Below are 21,770 nucleotides of genomic sequence, written 5' to 3' on the forward strand. Positions count from 1 at the left end.
TCTCATGTATTTAGCGATAACAGTTTTTAAATGTTTAAGTACAAATAACATCTGTTAAATACATGTGATGTGAAAAATCAGGGTACACAAACATTAATCACTGAGTTATCGTATAATATTTCCTGAAATATAAACTCATTTTAGGGCGGGACTTCATTTCGCTGTAACCAGGCAACCGTTTGAACACGTAGAAACAGCATTAAGCTTCGAATCTCAGAATAATCTTAAATAATATATGCCAGCATGAAGTAAAAGTGCAGTAACGTTCTTAATATTTTTTGTCTAATCATTTTTGTCGTATGAATGTCGGTTGTTGTGAGTGAGGGGGAGTTGGCTTCGTCCCCTTTTTTGAATTTCGTGTTTTTTTCCCCTGCCCTTTGAACGTTCCATGGTGCCTTGCGTCAGTTTGTAACGAATTTGGTTCGACGGCACAGTTTAGGCGCCATTTACAAGATAGAGTTTTCAAGCAAGAGAGCTGCTCGGAATGACACGGGACTAAATTTTGTGGATTTTTTTTCTTTTATCAAACTTTGGACTATTGAATACAGTTTTTTTTTTATAAAGCGACTTTGGTCAGAAGGGACGACGCTTGACAGACCGTGCTTATACCTTTGAAGGTATATAGAGATGTTTTAGGGGCGCGTATGGCTGGGTTCCGTCTATTTGCTGAAATGCCTAACGTTAGTTCCAAAGCAGACTTAATATTAACAGACCGCTAATTTGAGTTTTAACGTTAGCTACAATTAAAAACGAACCGACCAGCGTCTCATATACTACGAAATATAATGGGAGTCAAATCACTTTAATGCTTTCGCTTACCTTTGATGGCTAATATGTAAACGAGCACAACTAACAGCAACATGGAACTTTGCCTAATATTGAAGAAGTTTATATAGAAGATAGTTGGTAAACTTTAAGCTGTAATACATTTGTCTGTGTTACTAACTTGAGCTAAAGTTAATTGTACAAATGTTAAATTAGGCATTCTCCTTAAGATGACGCCACCGTTAACTCTGAGCACCGCTAAAGTTCTAGTGTTTCGTTTACTGGTCCTCAATGTACATTACTTGTGGATTACTAGTAATCGCTAGCTACTATGTTAGCCTTCATTTTGTGGCGTTTTATTGTGTTGCATTTGACATCAAATTAGCTGTTACATGGGCTAACGTAATCGTAACATTAGCTAAGTCACAACTATGTGGCGATGTTATTGTTTTATTCGGCGTCCAAATTGGTTTTTTACTTAGTTACTTATTTGGCAAACGTATACGTACTAAAAACGTGGGTCTAACGTTACCGTTGCATTAGGTTTTTGAACGTGCTTACCAGTTACCTAGCGAGTTGGGTTACGTCGTCTACACCTCCGCCCCCAACATAAAAAGTTGAGGGGATGAAAGCTAATATTAGTGCCAGTGTGAGACCTCGATCAATTTAGGACGCTGCCTCTTTATACCACCAGATAGAACCTGTTCAGCTGCGTTTTATTCAGTAGGGACCGTGTAACACAAGCTAGGCTAAGCTATTTGCATAATAACTGAATTGTGTTTCCCAGCTGACGTGACGTTAGCCTTATTTTCCTGTTTTCCCCACATTGTAAAAGGCTTATTTAGCGTCCAACTTTGTAAGGCGCGAATAAAAAAATGCCTTTAGATCAGAGGGGGGGGTTACTAAAATGATTCCGTCACAGGATGAGGTCATTCATTTTGTTACTTGGGTTTAGTGTTAAACTAGCTACTGATTCTCTTCAACCATCACCAAGGTTGGCAGCCAGATCGCAGCCATCTCTTTTTTTTAATAAATCAAATTGTTCTCGTCACAAAATCCATGCATTGCAGTTCATGTGCTAATTTTATCGTTGTAACGTCAATGTAGCCATATGAAAAATATACCTATTAACTGTTAGATAGGCGGCATAGAGATTTCACTGGTAATGATTAAAGCCTGACAGACTAGCTGCGTGTGACCGACTAAAAGTGGAGTTGAGAGAGAGATTGACAGGCACAAAAACCACTCATGGATATTCCTTTTTCTTTTTTTCTTTTTTACCAATGACCCCTTCAGATTTCAAATCATGCCATCTAAAACTGCAAAGAGCTCAACAGCCTCCGCCAAGCCAAGAGGGAAAGGGTCGCAGCCTCGGGATGACTCCGAAGACGAGCTGGATGTACCCCCTCAAGAAACCAACTCCAATGGCCAAGAGGAGGCACCGCCGACAACTGGCAAGTAACAAAGGCTGTTTTGGTGTCTGTGAATCTAAATAAGTTGTTCCCTCAATGGCTTTGCGTGGATTGCTGTATTGGTAATGGCCAGTTGGCACAGTTGTGAAGCTTTTTTCTTGCTTAAATCTCCAACACGTAGCTAGAATGGCTGTTTTATTTTTTTTCTAAAGTGCCAGTCATCAATAAAATGATTTTTGAGATGATTTTGACATCGTCGAATGTACTTCTTCCACCGATCTACTCGGCAAACGAGGTAATTTATTTCGAAAGAAGTGTTTTGTGTAGTAGATCAAAGGGTGTTTGACTTAATTCGTATAACTTCATATTGAATGATTTGCATGCGATGCTTTAAGACATTTAGAGGCAGTATGTACTCTTTGTATTTTTATAGAATATGTTGAAATGCGTTAGTTGGTGTATGGCTGTGAAAATTTAATTCACATATATCGACTCATTGGCTTGTTTGTGTGCTTATCTGAGCACAATAGATTTTGGACAGGTCGCTGTGGCTTGGTGTGATGGCAACAATAATCGCTTTTACATTATCCATCATTATTAACACAATTCCTCGTGCCTGTGTTTTAACTGTAGTTGGAGAGTCAGTAATAATGTGATGTTGACGATCGAAATTTACACTTTGGTTATTTATCATCGACGAAATGAATGTGGCGCATCTACTTTCGCGTATCAACGCTTCTCGTGGAGAGCGTTTGTATAATAATGTGGTTTCGTTCATAAGCGGCCTTGGTGTCTTTCTGGTTTTTTTGGGGGGGGCTGTTGTTTTCAGAACAAAGAAAAATAAGGCTGTCAACTTTCTCGTGAGTCGTTGTTTGACTGCTGTTGTAACTTGCTGCCTGTGTTTTGTTTGTTTGTTTTTTTCCTCCTTCACCCCTCCCCCATGCACCACTGTCCTCCTCCCCCCACCTGAAACGACTCACACAAGAGGAATAAAAAGTTGTACTTTTTTTTGTGTGTGCCACAGATTCATCTCAGGGGGAAGCTGCCGAGGTGCTTGATAATCGAAGTTTGGAGGAGATTCTCGGTAGCATCCCTCCACCCCCGCCCCCAGCAATGACCAATGAACCGGGCGCTCCTCGCCTGATGATAACACATTTAGTTAATCGCAACTTTAAATCGTACGCAGGCGAGGAGATTCTGGGGCCTTTTCACAAGGTACGAACCAAACATGGTTACAAATGCAATCCCTGCCATGGGAATGCATTGTGATATGCTAAGTTGAAGGATATACCATCACTTGTACTGTATTTTATTTGTCATAAATTATATATCTGCATAGATTTTATAGAATATTGGAACACACAAAAAAATCACAGAAACATTAAATGTTCTGTATTATAACATCAATTTAAAAAAAGAAAAGTGGAAAAAGTCTCAATTTTTAATGCAGTGTGTATCTTGCAATCACTAGTGATGTAGTGGTGTGGTCACATTTCTCGCAAATTATGACTTTATTTAAAACGTGTCTTTTCATATTTTCCACCTTTACCCTGCCTTTATATATACATATAATAATTCCTAACTACACCCCTATGGAATACATTGACTGCTACAGTTTTTCAGTGCTCTAATGCATTACATTGCAATACATTGCCTTTTAATGTTATTATATTTACAGCGCTTTTGTGTAGAGGCCGTATATTTTTATATATTGATTTGTATGTTTTTGTCTCTTCCTCACCTTTCTCTCAGCGCTTTTCCTGTATCATTGGCCCAAATGGAAGTGGGAAGTCCAATGTGATAGACTCAATGCTCTTTGTGTTTGGATACAGAGCTCAAAAAATCAGATCGAAAAAGCTCTCAGTGCTGATTCACAGCTCTGATAAACACAAAGATGTGCAAAGCTGCACTGTGGAGGTGCACTTTCAAAAGATTATTGATAAGGTATATATTTCCCTTTCTCACACTAAATGTATCAATATGTAGTTCAGAGTATTTTTCTAGTAAATAAATGTCTGGAATTTTGCATATTTTTTTTATCCATCCTTTTGAGATAATATTACACCACAGTTATCACATCAGTACAACACAAACTCAAATCAGTCTTGAAAGTTACAACTTGACACCCACACTTGCCATAGTCAAATGATTTTGTGTTACAATGGATCCAGCTATTTTTTTATATATATTTTTTTTTGAATGTGCCCTTTAGTGATAATTGTACTGGGTTGACTCCCGGTACTGTTAAAGTTAATAAAATAGATGTTTAAATTAAGATATAAATGCAGCCAGTTGGATCAGATCACAAATTACTTTGAAAACAGACTTCGATGTAGTTTAAAAAATTAACCTCCTGTCTGATTCATCTGCCACAGGGGGTGTAAGTAAGTTTTGCTTTGACTACTGTTAAATATATCTTGACCTTTCAATTTGCTTCATCTGTTCAAAGTAAAGTTAACTCACACTGTTAAACTAATTCCATAATGTAATGTGCACTGTCAGCATTACAAGGGGCCTTTTATGTACTCAAGATCTCTTGTGTGCTTTTTAAACAGGCCCTTTCTTAATTGGTTTTTAATGTAGTGTTTTTCTTCTCTTTAACCATACTGACTCGATTTGTCAGCATTGTGTGCATTGCAGGTTGATGTGTAGAGCTGTTTGAATCTCTCCTGAACTGTTGTATTCTAAGTTGTTCTATGTCTTCTGCCCCTCCCCCCTCTGAGCCAGGAAGGAGATGACTACGAAGTCATCCCCAACAGCAAGTTCTATGTTTCCAGGACTGCCAACAAAGACAATTCCTCAGCCTACCATATCAATGGCAAGAAAGCAACATTCAAAGAAGTGGGGACTTTACTCCGGAGCCATGGTATTGACCTAGACCACAACAGATTTCTGATCTTACAGGTAATTGTAATTTTTGTTGTATACAATTTCCTCTTTTACTTCTAACTTTAATTTTTTCGATCCCTCCTGTGATCATCCCATTCTGTAAAAAAAAATGCCTGCCCTTCATTTTCTGCCCATTTCCAGTCCTCTTTTGAATCAAATGTTCATATATACCTTTGAGTCTTGCCTGTCTGTGGGAATAACCTGTTGCACTGGAATTGGAAAGGAGAGGATGTGTCCTTGCAGGACGCAGCCCTTAGACTGCTATAGCAGCGCATCATGGTTTGAAACAATGTGGAAAGGTGCGAACCATTATTTGCTGCTTTAGGATTTTAAGGAAAAGATGCAGTGTTACCCATACATGGACCTGCGTGGGAGTGGCTGTAACTGAACAGCACAGAATTTGTACTTAGAGAATATTTGATAAGGCTTACCTACCAGTGGGGACAGGTTGGAGCACCCTCCCCCTCCCCTTCCCATATACCTGCCACGCTTTAGCAGCACGTAAATATTGGCGTGTGAGAAAAGACCCCAACCCCAATATTAGCAGTGCTGCTTCAATGTGGTGGGATTAAACACCCTCCATTATCATGGCTTTAATATGGGTTCCATTTTTTTGCATCCACTGTGAATTGATTGCATTCCTGATTTTTTGGTTTTGTTTTAAATCTTTTTTGTTTAATATTTTTTAAATATGTTGCACTGAGTTTGCACCAGTTCAGTAGTTACACCCCTACCCCCTTCTGATTGTATTACATGTCTGACCTACCCATATTATTACTGACTACCTAAAGGTATATGCGTTATGACTCATGCCAAAATAGAGCAAAGTGAATAATTTCTTTTTTACATTTTATTTAATTTTTTAAAAAAATATGTGGTAGTGTCAGGTAAACACTTCAGTTCTGCTTGACTTTTTGTATTTGTTTGTGAATGTCTATTTTCACTTTCCTTGGATGTCCTATGACATGGCTGCATGACTATGGGAGAGTCTTGTTCTTGTTTTCCAAGGTCACTTTTCCAGGCCTCTGGCAAAGGGGAAGCTGACTATTTTGTGCACTGGTCAGAGCAGAGGATGACGTGGGATCCCCCACCCCCTTTCTCTACTGTCTTCTCCTTTCTTTCATAGATAATAGTAATGTTTGATGCCTGTTTTCCCTACAGTTAAATGAAACATTAACAAATATATTGTGTTTAAATAGTATTTTCTTGCCTAGTAATTTTGTTATTATTAACTAGCCTCTTTAAAATAAATAAATAAAAACGAATATGTTTGGTCAAATCTAATTACACCAGTGAGTTGTCCCTAACTAGAGGCAAGTAGTACAGTCTTTGAATTAATTAATTGCACAGTTGTTACAAGGAGACTTAATTTGATTAGTATTGTCAACACTTGTTTTTAAATTTGCTGAGTATATTTTTTAAATATTATGTTAAAATAAAGTTTTTAGTGAGGTGGTGAAGTGACAGTGTGTGTTCTCAAGCATGTGATTATAATTCATATTTATTTTTGTTGTGGTACAATTTAAAAAATAATTAATTAGGGATATTTTCTTTGAGTAGAAAAATGTGTTCTCTTTTAATTGTATATGTAGCAGACTAGTATTATTACCTGAAGTTCATTTGACTACATATCTAAAAGTGTCCAGAGCTGTTTTTTTTTTTTTTTTTTTTTTTTTTTAACACATGCTCTTTTAGTTTTTAACTCTTACAGTGAATGAGTGTGTGCTTTACCTATTTGTTGTTCTGGACTGTACCTAGGGGGAGGTGGAGCAGATTGCCATGATGAAGCCTAAAGGTCAGACAGAACACGACGAAGGCATGCTGGAGTACCTTGAGGACATCATTGGCTCTTGCCGTCTTAAGGAACCCATCCACACCCTGGCTCGCCGGATTGAGCTTCTCAATGAGCAGAGGGGAGAAAAGGTGACAGCACTCATACACTATCTGCTCACATAGTTTAGCTAACCAGCTTTCCTTCCTGTCCTGCCTTCATTTACTGTGCATTAATACAGCATTTATTTTTTTGCATGCATGTTGGCTAGTGAGTTAGTCACTTCTTACCATGGATGTAATTCATTGATTTTCTTTAGAAAACTTTTAAACTGTGTTAACCTTTTACACAGACTGACTTCTGAAGGTTGTGTTATGTTATTGTGGTTGTGAAGTTCTTTATATGTACCTACATGTGTATTTTTTCTACAGTGTCTTGTCAGTAACTTTGGTATTTCAATATTTTCACTGTCCTAGCTGAACAGGGTAAAGCTTGTAGAAAAGGAGAAGAATGCTTTGGAAGGTGAAAAAAACAAAGCTGTGGAGTTCCTCACTCTGGAGAATGACATCTTCAAACATAAAAGTCATCTCTGTCAGTATCATGTGTGAGTACGCCAGTTGCATCTTAACAAAGGTTTAAAACAGACAGTAGTTTTTTGTGTACAGTTAGTTTTATCTTTTTTTTTCTTTTTTCCCCTTGATAATGCTTTGCAATCAGTCATGATCTCCAGAAGCGTGTGGTGGATAAAGAGCAGGAAAAGAAAAAGATTTTGGAGGACACCAAGGAGCTTACTGAGAAAAATGCAAAAATATCAGAGGAGATGGAGAAAATGAACCAAGAGCTTAAAAATGTGGAGAAGTAAGCCATTTTCCTTTTCTTCCACTTTTGTCTTTGTATCACCAATGAGACATACGGTACTTTAAAGATTACTAACATTTCACCTTACATAGTAATTTTGTCATCTAACCTAAAAGTTGTTTACATCTAATAACAACTTATGGCTATAATAAACATTTACATCAGTTCCACAAATGGTCACAGAAAAGTTGTTTTCCTGGGTTTTAGTTTTCAAAATGATAAGGTGTGTATTTTTTCAGATTCTCCTAGTTTTTGTCATAATTTGGAAGATTTGACTATGATTGGCTTAAATGCACTTCATAAAATGCTGCCCCTCTACCAGGAAACAAAACAAGATCAACAAGTACATTGAGACTCAGAAGGAGAAGTTCACCCAGCTGGACCTGCAGGATGTTGAAGTGCGTGAGAAGATTAAACACTCCAAGAGCAAGAACAAGAAATTGCAGAAGCAGCTGGAAAAGGACAAAGAAAAGGTGTGTTGGCCTTTATATTGCAGTCCTCTATTCCACACAGTAAAGGTTTTCTTTTAACTTACTACTATAAGATTTGGATTGTGTCACTGTGACACTCAATATATTATATTTATATTACTGGTATTCTCATAAATACCACTAAAACTGTCAGAAAAGCATATGCTTATTCGTTTTTAAATTTTGACAGTACCTGACCATTCACAAATACAAGGTGGTGGTATTCACTCATTGTTGATTTTGTCTCATGGCCAAGAATGAAAACGTAGGCACTAAAAATGCAATATCGGTATCATTTTAAAACATAGAAGACAATTACATTTTTTCAGGCTTTATGTCAACCTACTGTGATTAACAAAACAAAAAAAATATGCTTAATTTAGCTTGAAGTTGTTTTCTTTCCACCAAACCTTCCATCCATAAAAGAAAAATAATTTGAGACTGTTTTTATGATAATAAAGCATATGCTTTAAAGATAATACACTTGTGTAAAACAGCACAAAGTCTGGCTGCTGGAAGAGTTGTTTGAAAATAAATGTAACTGACATTCTGTGTAATATCTATAGCTACACAAAACCAGACCCGCCTTTGCAAGACTTGATTTTACTTTCTCTAAGTTATGCTAACAAATATTGTTGATGCCATATGTAAGAATCATGTTTTTTTACATATGGCTTCAAATTGTGTGTTGACTTTGTGTAATTTCCTTAAAAAATATTTTTTTTCTTTATGTGAAGCTACATCACTATATTTCATCTAAATCAAGTGATTTTGTCCAGTAAAAATACTGGTAGAAAATGTTAAAATTTAGTTTAGAGTGCTATGTGTTCAAACTAGCCACTAGGGGGCTCTGAAGTAACACACAAGAAGATAGTTAAGAGTGTATGCTATTTCACAGTGGTGGTATTCCTGCCTCATCGACTAAAGTTTCTGTAGCATGCACAGTTCCTAGGAAACATTTTTTATGCAAGCATCATCATGTAACTGTAGGTATAGCTTACTTTCCTCACAACTATAAACCTCTATCTGCTCCACCTACAATGGCTGTGCTCTAGAAACATCTTGGTCAAAGGGGGAGCTGGGCAGAGGCAGGCAGACCTCTAGGGAGCAGTGTTCTGCTGTGTGGTAGTCAACTATGGCCTGGCTTGTGTAACACTCCCAGCAGCCACATTCTCATTTCACCCACAGTTAACCCTACAAAACAAAGACTATATACACACACCACTCCTTGGCTGGTTTCAGCCTTGCCAAGTGGCAGACTGTTCAGGGTTTTGCATAGAAAAGTATGAGGCAGCCACCTCTGCAGAATTTTGTGCCACTTACGGCCTCTTGACAAAAGTCTGACAGGTGTCCTCATAAACACTGTTCAAACTATTCTCTAAGCATCACAGTCAGTGTATTTCTGTCATACACATTTGTGGCATTATGCCAAAGCAGTGGTGCTGTACTAGGAGAGAAGCAGCCAAAACTGCAGAGGAGAAGGAAGAAAACAGCCAAGGGGCTGCAGCATAGGCGCTGCAGTGTAATAGATGGTGAACGAGCACACATTTGTGCACAAGCTTTCTTACACACAGGGACAGATGCAGCTTCTTTACTATATGCAAAGCTGACTTCACGACTTAAGGCACTCCAGAAATAAACACAGCTGGATGCTTGAGGTTTAATTAACACTGAAGGAAGGTGTGCGGGTATGAGTATGCTCCTCTCCTTCACTCATAAACCAACAGCAGAAACAAACAAATTAATATAACAATTAATATAATTTATTGCTTTTTTTTAACTTTCTCCTATATGCAGACATGAAAATCCCTCACCTTTTGGTGAAATTCATGTAGATCCAATGAGAAAAAAAATTTGGGGGTGGGGTGATGTTGAAGCAAAGGCAAGGCCATAGCGTCCGGACCTCGGTATGTTTTTAAGCAGAGGTGTTTAAAAAGTCATGTGCGCGTCGAGCCACTGTAATGCTGTGATCAATACTGGGATTAATTTTTATCGCCACCTTTTGGACAGACACTCTCCTCTGTGTTCCAGGAGTTATTTGCCAGCTGCTCATCTAAACTGTCCATCGTTGTTGTACTTCCTCCTTCTGTCTGTGTGTTCTGCACCTGAAGAAGCCCTTGCGCTTCTCCACATTCATCACGCCCACTAAATTCCGACCAATCACACAATTGTTCTCGCACACCACTGACAGAAAAGTTATGCCTGGGCCATGTGTCGAGAACCCCATATTTTTCGTGCCATTACATGGGAGGACAAATAAATTCAGTATGTTCTGACTTGACTAGTTTGCCCATAATTTAGTACATTTGATAAATGTTTTAATTTAATTGTGTTCATCAAACACGATCCAAATTAATTTTAATATGATATGTGATCATTTTAGCCCACTCATATATTTTGTGCACTCTTCTCACCTTTTTCAACCCTGACCCATTTTCATGTCTGTATATGGCTTATTTTTTAGCTGGAGGATGTGCGCAGTATACCAGCCACCAGTGAAAAGGCCATTTCTGAGGCAACAGTTCGCAAAGAGGACCTAGAGAAGCAGAAGGCAAAAGAAGAAGAAAAACTCAAAGAAGTGATGGAGAGTCTAAAGGAAGAAACCAGCGGCTTGCAGCAGGACAAGGAGGTGTGTATATCCTTAGATGGGACACGTTTGCATTGTATTTCTCCCACTCTGTTTTCTAACTGCACCTGTCATCTTGTATATTTCAGAAAAAAGAGAAAGAGCTGATGGAACTCAGTAAGGCTGTGAATGAGACCCGTTCTCGTGTGGACCTTGCTCAGTCAGAGCTTGATATTTACCTCAGTCGCCACAACACAGCTTTGACACAGCTCAACACAGCCAAGCAAACGCTTCAGACAACATCGGACACGCTTCAGGAGCGCCATGCCAAAATCAAAGACTTGGAAGTAAAAATACCCCAAAATGAGCAGGAGCTCAAGAAGGTAAAAACAAATACTGTAGTATGGCTGGCATTTTATTGAAAGGAAATTTACAGTACAGAGTAAAAATGATTAATTGTGTTATGCATAATCAGCTCTAAAGGTTCGAATTGTACCTCTGTTTTTTCTGTAGGATGAGCAAGAGTTAGACAAGCTGATGAAGATGGATAATGAGACCAGAGAAGTGGTTCGGGAACTGAGGCAGAAAGTGGATGAAGCCAAGAGTTCTCTGTCCTCCAACCGCAGTCGAGGAAAAGTCTTGGATGCCCTAATGCAGCAGAAGAAAAGTGGCAGAATCCCTGGCATCTTTGGAAGATTGGTAAAAAAAAAATAATAATGCATTGTACTGTGGCACTTCCTTATGAAAACAAATTTCACAAGATTTGCATTATTATACTGTCCTTGTAGGGGGACCTTGGAGCCATAGATGAGAAGTATGATGTGGCTATCTCCTCTAGTTGTGGTGCTCTGGACAACATTGTGGTGGATACCATTGACACAGCTCAGAAATGTGTCACATTCCTCAAGGAACAGAATATTGGGGTTGCCACCTTCATTGGTCTAGACAAGGTAAAGACAGCCTTTAAACCCTGTGCTGCATTCAGGGTCTTTCCCCTGTTCTCCAACCCATTTTCCCTCACTTCTTCTGTGCAGATGAAAGTGTGGGAGAGGAACATGGCCCCCATTCGTACTCCAGATGATAGCCCTCGTCTCTTTGACATGGTGCGAGTGAAAGATGAGAGTGTACGACCAGCTTTCTACTTTGCCCTCAGGGACACTCTGGTGGCCAAAGACATGGAACAAGCCACAAGGCTGGCCTTCCAGAAAGACAGGCGCTGGAGAGTGGTCACCCTGAAGGGACAGATAATTGAAATGGCTGGTGGGTCACATGTCTGTTTTGTCTGGCTGGATTGTTTAGGTTAAATATTTGGTTTAATTAGGCGAAAACATGTTTTTTAATCTCCTTTTGGTATGGTGTTTGTTTTACAGGAACCATGACTGGAGGAGGAAGAGTATTGAAAGGCAGAATGGGCTCTTCCATTGATACTGAAGTCTCCCAGGAGGAAGTGAGTTAAATATTTAACAAAAAAAAGGAACTAACCTGACTCAGAATTTTTAATTTAACTCTTTATAGACAGCAAAAAGGTCTACAATAGAATATGGACTGAATGGTGTGTACATAAAACTAAGAAACAATTGAAATACTATCTTAATATTTTATTCGAATTTGCAGCACACAGATGTGCAGCAAATTCTTATAATGGCACTATAAATCTGCACTCTTCATATAAGGTGTAAAAGACATACTGATTTTCATGTTTTCTACAGCTTGACCGTATGGAGAGCAAGCTAAATGAAAAGGTGACAACGCTGCAGGGCTGCCAAGACAGAAAGCTGCAGCTAGAGGAGAATATCCAGCGTCTGCGGCCACAGCTTAGAGACATGAAGAACACACTGGAAAAATACACCAACAGCATGACTGTATGTAGTTTTCATTTACTGGATTTCTAACTGATTTGGATGCATTGTGAATATTTACTATTTATAGAGACACCACAAAATGTGAGCTTTCACCTGATGAAATGCCAACTTTACAAGTCTGTCTGACTGATTGTTTTTCTTTCTCTCCTTCTTTCAGAGCCTTGCTGACCAGGAGACTCGCTTGAAACCTCAGATCAAGGAACTTGAAGCCAATGTGCTGGCAGCTGCTCCAGACAAGGCCAAACAGAAACAGATGGAGAAGAGCCTGGAGGCCTTCAAAAAAGGTATGGTCCTCCTGCTAATGGCAGCTCCATCTGCAGATCTTGTTAATGTGTTTACTTTACTTTTAGAGATATATGTTTAGTACTCTTAAGTGTCCGTATATTGCTGCTGTATCGATGATGTTAATTGTTAAATGTGTTAAAAAGTTTTACAGACATATTTGGCCGAGTTGACGAGTAATACACGAAAAATGACCTCGACCTTGTAATTCACTAAATTAACTCATTAAAATGTTCTAATCCTTTTGAACATAACATCACATATTAGAGAAATTAAAGTTCATTTCTTTCTCTGTCCCTTTCTTGTTCTATCAGACTATGAGGCAGCATCAAGTAAGGCTGGGAAAGTGGAAAATGAGGTGAAAAGGCTCCACAATCTGATTGTAGACATCAACAGCCACAAGCTTAAGGCTCAGCAGGACAAACTGGACAAGATCAACAAGGAGTTAGATGACTGCTCCTCTACCATAACCAAGGCCCAGGTGGCCATAAAGACAGCTGATCGGTGAGGAAGCTCTAACATGGCATGTTTTGCATTTGTCACATATGCAGTGATACAGTAGCATTAATATTTGATAATTTTTTTCACTCATCGAGGAAGCAAGTCTAGTGTTCAGTATGCTGACATTTGCGTTGACACATAATTCATTTCAGTCTTGTCATTGGCTTTTTTTGAATTGATCAGTATTCTGTAGACAATACAGCCTGGCAGCCTGTTCTAGCAAGAAGCCAATGGGGGTCAGCTGACTAGCTGTCCAGCCAGTTATCAAAGTTCAGCTATGAACTGAAACATATTTGAAAAAATCCTTGTAATGGCCAAATGAACCTACAGTACCACCACTAACATACAATGTTTGAAAGGGGTTTTATAACATTACCATCTTTTTTCTAAAAGCCATGTTGGGTACCAAACCATGTCTGTAATATGTCAAACAGGAGACCTGTATGTCAATATGCCCTCACTCACAAACTGTATTTCTGTCTATGCAAGAGGACTTCACAGGCAAGTCATACTAATGGTCTCAGTGCAGCCGTGCAAAGAATCACTGTTCGTCTGGTTTAACAAGCACTATTTATGGGCTGTGTCAAATCACTATTTTACCCTTGCACAGTGGCCTGACAGCAGAAACAGAAAACATGTCAGGTAGAACACCTGTGATGTGCATTTGCCAATTCCCAATATGCAACAAGTGTTTTTATATCAGACAGAACAGTGTGCTTTATCAGCAAGCTCCTTAAACTGTTAATGGCTTATATATAACCAAAGAAAGACAAAATAAGTTTGTTTCAGTGTCATCTGGAAGCTCCTATGTATTCAGTGTAGAATCACCAGAGCTACTGCTGCTGCATTGCTGACTTGTTTCTCACATTACAGAAAGCCTGCTGTACAGACAGGGTCAGAGCACGAGTTAGCTGCATTAGATCTTCTTGATGTTGAAATTACACAGTAGAGATCACTGCACTTCTACTCTGACAGGCTAACATTTGTGTTTTCTATTTGCGCTCCCTCTGCAGCAACCTGAAAAAATGCGAGGAAAACGTGGCTCGTGTGCAGGCTGAGCTGGAGGAGAATGAGAAGTTGATGGCAGAGTACACAGAGCAACTGAAGAAACTGGAAGATGAGGCCGGGGAGATCATGAAAGCCTGTCAGGAGGCAGAGGTTGGCACTTTTTAATCATCGCACACAGAAAAGCATGTATCCCAGTGCAGTGGTTTCATGCCTTCAAAAAAAACTTTCCTGACTGCCGTAAACTTGGTCTTGTGAGATTTAAGTATTTTTCAGTGTATAAATAAATAATCCACAAAAGGAATAAAGAACACAACTTGTTGTTCAAACAGACTTGAGCTTGGATGAAAAAGAAATTATAGTGTGCTCTGAATAAACATGGAAACAACGACTCTACTGCCCCTCTCTCTCTAGGCTGCGCTACCAGAAGTGCAGAAGCAGTACCAGGGAGTGCTGAAGGAGATAAAGGCGCTGCAGCAGCAAGAACACTCACTGCAGGAGGAGTCCCTCAGTGTCCGGCTCCGTGTTGAGCAGATGGAGACCACCATTACTGAACACAACAACAAGATCAAACACTGGCAGAAAGAAGTGGGTGTTATCATGCATTGCAAATCACTTTTAATTTGACATTTTAGTTTCCTCATGTATTCATTTTGTTTCATTCAATGTTAAATGTCAACATAAAGGATTTTATGTATTTGTATGAGTTGTTGATCCTTGTGTATTTTCTTCAGGCAGCCAAGCTGTCCCTTCATAGCATAGAGGACAAGCCTGCAGAGGAACTTCAAGTATTCACAGCTACTGAACTTGAAGAGATCTCAGATCCTAACATCATTATCAACAAGATGATCACATTAGAGACCAAGTGTGCTCAGATGAAGCCCAACCTTGGGGCCATCGCTGAATATAAGAAGAAGGTATGAACAAGCGTCAACTGGCAACTTTTGTCATAGATGGGACGTAACTGGCATGCACGTAATTTCTACAATGTGTTGAATTGGGACACAGCTGTGTTTCTTAAAAGATTATGAATGCCTGAATCTATATTTATTTCCTAAATTAAAAATGTTGCATCGCATCATTTCTTTTTTGCTGCAGATAAGTTCTTAGTTTAATCAAACAAGGAAACTCTCACGAGCCAGTTAAAAACATCGGTATGTGTATGTTTTTAGGAGGAGCTGTACCTGCAGCGTGTGGCCCAGCTGGATGAGATCACCACAGAGAGGGACCAATTCAAACGTGGTTATGAGGACCTACGCAAGCAGCGCCTCAACGAGTTCATGACCGGGTTCAACATGATCACCAACAAGCTGAAAGAAAACTATCAGATGCTTACACTGGGTGGGGATGCAGAGCTGGAACTTGTGGACAGTTTAGACCCCTTCTCTGAGGGCATCATGTTTAGGTAAGAGATGAAGAGAATGTATGATACATCAAAGAAAACAAATGCGAGTAAAATTCCCAGTGTCACATCGATCACACGTGCATGCACTGCTGGCTCGTGCTGTTTTACACATTAATTCTATTGTTTTAAGCCATGTTTTGTGTTTATAGTGTTCGTCCTCCAAAGAAGAGCTGGAAAAAGATCTTCAACCTATCAGGAGGAGAGAAGACTCTCAGCTCGCTGGCTCTGGTGTTTGCTCTACATCACTATAAACCCACGCCACTCTACTTCATGGATGAAATTGATGCTGCTCTGGATTTCAAGAACGTTTCCATTGTGGCCTGTTACATTTATGTGAGTATGGACCTCTGTATTGTGTCATCAGACATGTTGAAGTTACGTATCTTGAAGACATTTTAGAAAATGCTGATTTAGTATTACACAAACTATTAATTGTAATAATCAATTAGACCCCACAATGCTGCAGAGTGGCCAGCTATACAATTATTCTTCTATTATCTAGAAAGAATCAGTCTGGTCTCTAGGTTTAAGTTTGATTTTTAGGGAGCAGTACCAACGAACACAGAATAAACCATCTCTTGACACATTTGAATAGACATTCAACCAATCAGAGAAATCGAGCATGTGATGTAGAGGGACAACAAGACTAGTGTCAACAAAAACAATCATCCAAAATGCTGTGCAATGGAGTAGGTAAACTGGCAAATGACAAGTCATTGCATAAATTGCCTGCTCCATTTTACAGAGGTTGTGATTGGTATGATATGGTGACTGAGTATGGGTGGCCAGGCTCTTGTGATCATTTATAATAATTCATTAATAAATTGGCAGCACTTCAGATGTCTTCAAATAGTTAACCTTTTCTTTTCCCTCATGTCTGTGCAGGAGCAAACAAAGAACGCTCAGTTCATCATCATCTCTCTGAGGAACAACATGTTTGAGATCGCTGATCGCCTCATCGGCATCTACAAAACTCACAACACAACCAAGAGCGTGGGAATCAACCCCAAGACCATCGTCTTCAAAGAGCATGATGCCGTCACAGCTTAAAACCTCCTGATCATCTTTGGCCTGTCTTTGTTGTTTTGATTCTCCTTTAGACACAAAGCATGTAAATATTTTTATCCTATCCTTTACAATGACGCTGCTATTTTATATAAGAACCAATAAAATTATCTGTTAAATAATTTGCTCACTGATTGTAACTGTTAATAGTAATACATTGAGGCAAAGGAGATTTAAAATATTTAATACTTATATATGTGTGCACACTGGTAACATTCTGCTCTAAGGTCATGAGACGGCCTCAGACACCACATTTCACACTGCAAAGACAATTGTGGCATGCATAAGTTAATGAGCTTAGACATACAGCTACATGAACTGCTGTGCCTCGTGCCTCCATACAGTATTTGTGATTATCGCGAATGCTACAAAAAACATCTCATTTATTACTTGAGCAGTTTGTAAAAACACAACTACCACCAATATGTCTGTTTAACATAATGTATGTTACCTTTCATTCAGCTTGGTGTGTTAGTATTTACTTGACATTCAAGGCTGTAACAATGCTGAAAAAGAGCAATAAATCAGTGCACCATTTTAGTAGAATGCGAGCGCTGTCCAAAGGATATTGGTCCTAGTGGAATTACCAGAAAGCTATTAAGTGGGGTGAGGTATAGGCACTGCAAAGGAGCAACATGATCTGCAGAGGCTTTAAGTCAGGTCCACTGTGTCTGGTTCCACTTAACAGGCTCTAATATTCCCATACTGCTACAGACACCATAAACAGTGTTTTGTAAGATAGTTGTGCTATGACAGCAGGAAAGCTATAGAAATACTCCATGGCATGAAGGGAAGGGTGAAAAAATAGGCTCTATACACCAACTGAAGTATATGAAGTATAGGTAGTTTGACTTTGGATTATGTAGGGGAGTGATACTTAATAATACAAACACCTATAGCATGTTAAAAAAAAAAATAAAGGTAGCACTAACGCCTATTAAAGGCTGTAACAGTATTTTTCATATCTCAGGTCTTCACCTGGTCTGACATTACTAAAGGGTAAAACTCCAACCTCACATAGACATCAATACCTAACATGTAATAAAGGATACAATTTTCCAGAAACTGATATTAACTACATTTGAAGAGTCTTTCTAGGATTTTTTTTTCTTTCACTATGAAGAAATAAATGTGAGTTTCATTCAGTTTTAGTTTGGCTTTAATCAACAAGAAGTTTTAAATAAGGCAACCAGCTGCTGGAGGACTCTATTGCCCACCGAGGAGAGCTGCGCACTCCATTCTGCAATGGCAGCCTCCATCGCTGTATATGCTGACCCTGCCTTGTCCCAGACACATGTGATGAGTTCAGTGTATGAAGGTAAGGCAAAGAATTCTAACCATTCCTTTCCTGGGATCATCCAGAGGGCCAGCAGCACAGACAGCAGCCCCAGCAGCATCGCAGTCTTCAACTGTGACTCCTGGACTCTTCTGTCTGCAGAAAGTCCTTCAACTCCAGACCCCCCACCGCCACCACATCTCGCACAGCAGCACACCTTAGGAACAGGGGCCTCCTCCAGACTCCCGATGGTCACGGCAGGCCAGTGCTGCTGGAGGTACTCTGCTGCTCGGGGGGTGACAGACAGGTTTATAACAGAGGGCAGAGGAATTTTGATGAACTCCTCCACCCTCTCTCGGAACAAATGCACCTTCTCCAAGAAGAGCAGGGGAGAATCTTCCTCCTCTACAGATGAACCCATGGACACCAGATCCAACTGTTCTTCCTGCAGAAAACAATAATACAATTAAGATGTGGCAATAAAAATGAACCATCACCCGTCGAAACGAAAACAATTTCCCCCCGGGGATCAATAAAGTATTTCTGATTCTGATTCTGATTCTGATTTAAAGAATCTACGCACCTGCAGCTCCTTCACTCTGTGGATGAGGGGGTCGTAAGCCTGCGACACCTCTGCACCAGCTTTATCTAGAGCATCCAGGTAGGCCTGTCTCTTTCTGGCGAGCAGTGCCTCGAGCGTTTGGAAAAACTGATTGACGTCCTGTCGGTCCTGCCTCACCAGACCCTCACAGCGGGCTTTCTCCTGCTCCAGCTGCTCTCCCAGCTCACACACCTAACAGAAAGGGGGGGGTACAAGATGCTTTTATCGCTATATATTTAGTCAAACTCTGGATACTGTGAGCAGTCCCTACCTGGGCCCATCTCTGTTCAGACAATCTGGCCAACAACAGTGATGGAGTTGATTTTTCTCTAATGAAAGCTGCCTGTAGGTCGTCTATGAGATGACCCTGGTGCAGCCCAACTGTCAGACACAACCCACAGATCAGCTGGCGATCCTGGACACAGTACATGTTCAGAGGCTGTCTGTTGTGCTCCTGACAGGATGGTGGTCTTGGCTCACTTTCACTCTGGAACTGAGACAGCGAAGACACATAAACACAAAGTGAAGAAGCTGAGTGAATAGAGAATATTTTCACTGCAACACAAAGTCATTTCCTCCTACTTTCTCCACGATGGCCCGCAGAGAGACGTTGGTAGGCAGGGCGTCTACGCCTGCTGGGGGCAGCTCCACCACGCTGCGACAGTTGGGGCATTTTAATGGCAGGCGGAGCGGGCGCCAGATGGAGTAGTTGGTAGACACCTGAAGCAAGTTGTCCAGGCAGGTCTTACAGAAGGTGTGTGAGCACGGCAGGACTCGAGGATCAGAGAACAGGGAGTAGCACACCGAACACGTCAGGTCCTCTTCTAGGCTGTCCATGATGGAAAGCAGGCTCAGGACTGAGGGACAGCAGGATGGATGAGAAGCTATGTGATGCACCTGTTCAGTAAAACCCTGTAACTTACTAACAGACCAAGGATACTGTATGAATCGATTCATATTGAAATATAAGGAGGAGACTGTTATGGGCACTAAAACTAATGATTATGTGGCAGCCTATTGGTTTTGTGCCCTCTTTGAACAGAATGTAAGAGGATCAACAGAGTACTGCAGTCTAACCAGCATGTTTGACAGAGCAGACCTTGCACTGAAAAACAAGAGCACAGCCAAAACCCGGCTCAGCTCCTATTACCGGATCAGTGTGTGTGTGGATTGTCTCCTTTAGTTACAGCCAGCACCACAGTGACAATAGGAGGCCCTGTGCCAGCACCCACCCTGTCCCAACATACACACACGGTTTGCGGGTCGGGACAGGCTGTTCTGCTCTGTAACCGTCCCCAAAACCTGATCCATGTATAGACTGCAGCACATTTGGCGCCCAGATTCAAACAGGTAACAGGTGTGCAGCTACAGCCCGACTGGTGATGATTATCATCACGTTACTTAAAGAAGTAGCCAACTGTAACTACATCTGTGCAGAAACATTTAAAATCAACAGTGCCTTACAGCTAAAGTCTGTGTTTTAGTAAAGTTATAACTCTTACTTAACTTAAGTTAGCCAGGCGTAAAAGTTCTAACCAAAACAACCCGGTCAAGCTTGTCGTACTTATTTTACTCTCACGTTAACAAAAATAAAACTCCGAATTAAAGTGGGTAACTTCGATGACATTTCGAGCAGAAATGGTTCAAACAATTCATATTTAAACTGATGGTTTTTGACCAAACCGACACCCTTTAACGCCAAAAGTACGTTAGCCACATCAGCCGTAATAACGGTCTCCTCCTCATCGAACTGTGTATTTGTCGTCATTTGGGGGATTCTTGTATTAATTCTAAGTCTCGGTAAGTTAAACATTTAAACGGATGTTTTAGGCGAGAAATATTCTTCCTAAAACTTACCGTCTGCTCAGGACAAAGTCTGTCCAAAACACTGCCCTCATTTCCTGTTCCTTCTCGTGCTGCTTTCAGGTGCACTTGGTAAATAGCACCTGCCTAATCGGCAACGAGAAGAAATACAGAAGTACGACAGTGTGCTGGTTTCTATACTATTTGTTTCGCTGTATTTGTATTTCTGCTATTAAACTCAAGCTATTTTAGCTAATTTCAATTACTATTAATGTTTGGAAAACAAATGCGGATTTGACTCGTGACAAAACAGTACGTTTTCCAACAGTACATTAAAGCACCATTGTTATTTTCCAGACTACGCATGCGGACAAACATCCAATCAGGTTCTGCTTTTTCTCGATTTGAACACAGACTGGTGCGTTCGAGGAAATTGCAGCGTTTGTGTTTACACGGTTAAAAAAAAACAGGCAAAACAGGAAACAACGCAACACTTTTCCACAACAGAACACACACACACACACGCAGCCTCTAGAGTTGGGTTTCACTATTTATTTTCTCGAAGACAACCTATTCTGTAGCCTACCTCCATAAAGGTTTTAGGCAAACCAGCATTTTTTTCCTTCCATGTCATAATTTTAGATTTGAAACCACATTTGCTAACAAGGAGTGCTGCAAATAAAATACCCCTATATTCAACAGAAGGTTTGTGAGCACAATATGTAATCATTACTACAGTGTTTGAAGTTAACACAAAAATGATAGAGGGTAAGCTTTTACACCTAGCTGGTAGAAGAGGAAAGAGAGGTTTGGGGCTAAGGTACTAAAGTTACAGCAAACTTGTTCATGGGTTTATTTATTCTTCAGGAAAACCCACTTAGTACATCTCCAGTCTGATGTGTGGGGGACACCCTTTGACCTTGAGAGAGGAGATGTTAAATCCCCTCTTAGTCTTAGCTGAGATACAATAGCAGATTCTTTACTGCTGCTTCCGAAATAAAGTTATTTTTTCCTCATGAATCACTAAAAAGCATCATCGGATTACTTTAGAAAGACAACAAAGATTGTGGTAGAATGATGCATATTGTTAGAGGCTGCTGGAGGGTCTAAACTTAAAAAACCCACCAACACACCTTCAGAAAGACTTCTGGCCTCACTTTGCAGAACATGTGCAAAACCATACAGATTATTTAGCAAATCAGACACTAGTGAGGAGTAAGGTAAAGGGGGAACATGTAA

General features: G+C 40.0%; 2 protein-coding genes across 5 annotated transcripts; one reads left to right on the forward strand and one right to left on the reverse strand.

Annotated features, from left to right (window-relative positions):
• The first annotated feature begins 440 nt into the window (after positions 1–440).
• Positions 441–16,973, forward strand: smc4 (structural maintenance of chromosomes 4). Of its 2 annotated transcripts, XM_028420335.1 has the most exons (24): positions 441–617; positions 2,062–2,219; positions 3,202–3,392; positions 3,930–4,121; positions 4,905–5,081; positions 6,825–6,989; positions 7,314–7,441; positions 7,555–7,695; positions 8,018–8,168; positions 10,630–10,794; positions 10,881–11,114; positions 11,245–11,430; positions 11,520–11,681; positions 11,766–11,991; positions 12,102–12,178; positions 12,441–12,593; positions 12,751–12,877; positions 13,190–13,379; positions 14,390–14,534; positions 14,796–14,969; positions 15,116–15,298; positions 15,554–15,786; positions 15,936–16,119; positions 16,672–16,973. In XM_028420335.1, exons 2-24 carry the CDS (start codon positions 2,072–2,074, stop codon positions 16,834–16,836), a joined length of 3,897 nt encoding a protein of 1,298 aa, XP_028276136.1. In that variant the 5' UTR covers positions 441–617; positions 2,062–2,071; the 3' UTR covers positions 16,837–16,973. The 2 variants fall into 2 exon arrangements, with proteins under 2 accessions (XP_028276136.1, XP_028276137.1); XM_028420336.1 differs by lacking the exons at positions 441–617; positions 2,062–2,219 and adding an exon at positions 2,248–2,472.
• A 46-nt stretch (positions 16,974–17,019) lies between these two features.
• On the reverse strand, positions 17,020–20,982 carry trim59 (tripartite motif containing 59). Of its 3 annotated transcripts, none has more exons than XM_028420339.1 (5): positions 20,586–20,982; positions 19,311–19,650; positions 19,000–19,221; positions 18,711–18,920; positions 17,020–18,572 (listed from the first exon to the last, which is right to left on the reverse strand). In XM_028420339.1, exons 1-5 carry the CDS (start codon positions 20,624–20,626, stop codon positions 18,015–18,017), a joined length of 1,371 nt encoding a protein of 456 aa, XP_028276140.1. In that variant the 5' UTR covers positions 20,627–20,982; the 3' UTR covers positions 17,020–18,014. The 3 variants fall into 3 exon arrangements, with proteins under 3 accessions (XP_028276140.1, XP_028276141.1, XP_028276142.1); XM_028420340.1 differs by having other exon boundaries at positions 19,311–19,585; positions 20,586–20,655; XM_028420341.1 differs by having other exon boundaries at positions 19,311–19,625; positions 20,586–20,633.
• Positions 20,983–21,770: the final 788 nt, after the last annotated feature.

The sequence above is a fragment of the Parambassis ranga genome, chromosome 13, assembly GCF_900634625.1.
Source record: "Parambassis ranga chromosome 13, fParRan2.1, whole genome shotgun sequence".
NCBI classification, from domain to species: domain Eukaryota; kingdom Metazoa; phylum Chordata; class Actinopteri; family Ambassidae; genus Parambassis; species Parambassis ranga.

What these genes read in the sequence shown, in the direction of transcription:
- smc4 (XM_028420335.1), top strand. Translation starts at nt 2,072, where the DNA reads ATGCCATCTAAAACTGCAAAGAGCTCAACAGCCTCCGCCAAGCCAAGA. An exon ending in CATCTCTGTCAGTATCATGT is followed by an intron (nt 7,442 to 7,554) that starts GTGAGTACGCCA and finishes CTTTGCAATCAG; the next exon opens with TCATGATCTCCAGAAGCGTG. An exon ending in TGGAAAAGGACAAAGAAAAG is followed by an intron (nt 8,169 to 10,629) that starts GTGTGTTGGCCT and finishes CTTATTTTTTAG; the next exon opens with CTGGAGGATGTGCGCAGTAT.
- trim59 (XM_028420339.1), bottom strand. Translation starts at nt 20,626, where the DNA reads ATGAGGGCAGTGTTTTGGACAGACTTTGTCCTGAGCAGACG. An exon ending in TGCGGGCCATCGTGGAGAAA is followed by an intron (nt 19,222 to 19,310) that starts GTAGGAGGAAAT and finishes TCGCTGTCTCAG; the next exon opens with TTCCAGAGTGAAAGTGAGCC. An exon ending in ACAGAGTGAAGGAGCTGCAG is followed by an intron (nt 18,573 to 18,710) that starts GTGCGTAGATTC and finishes TGTTTTCTGCAG; the next exon opens with GAAGAACAGTTGGATCTGGT.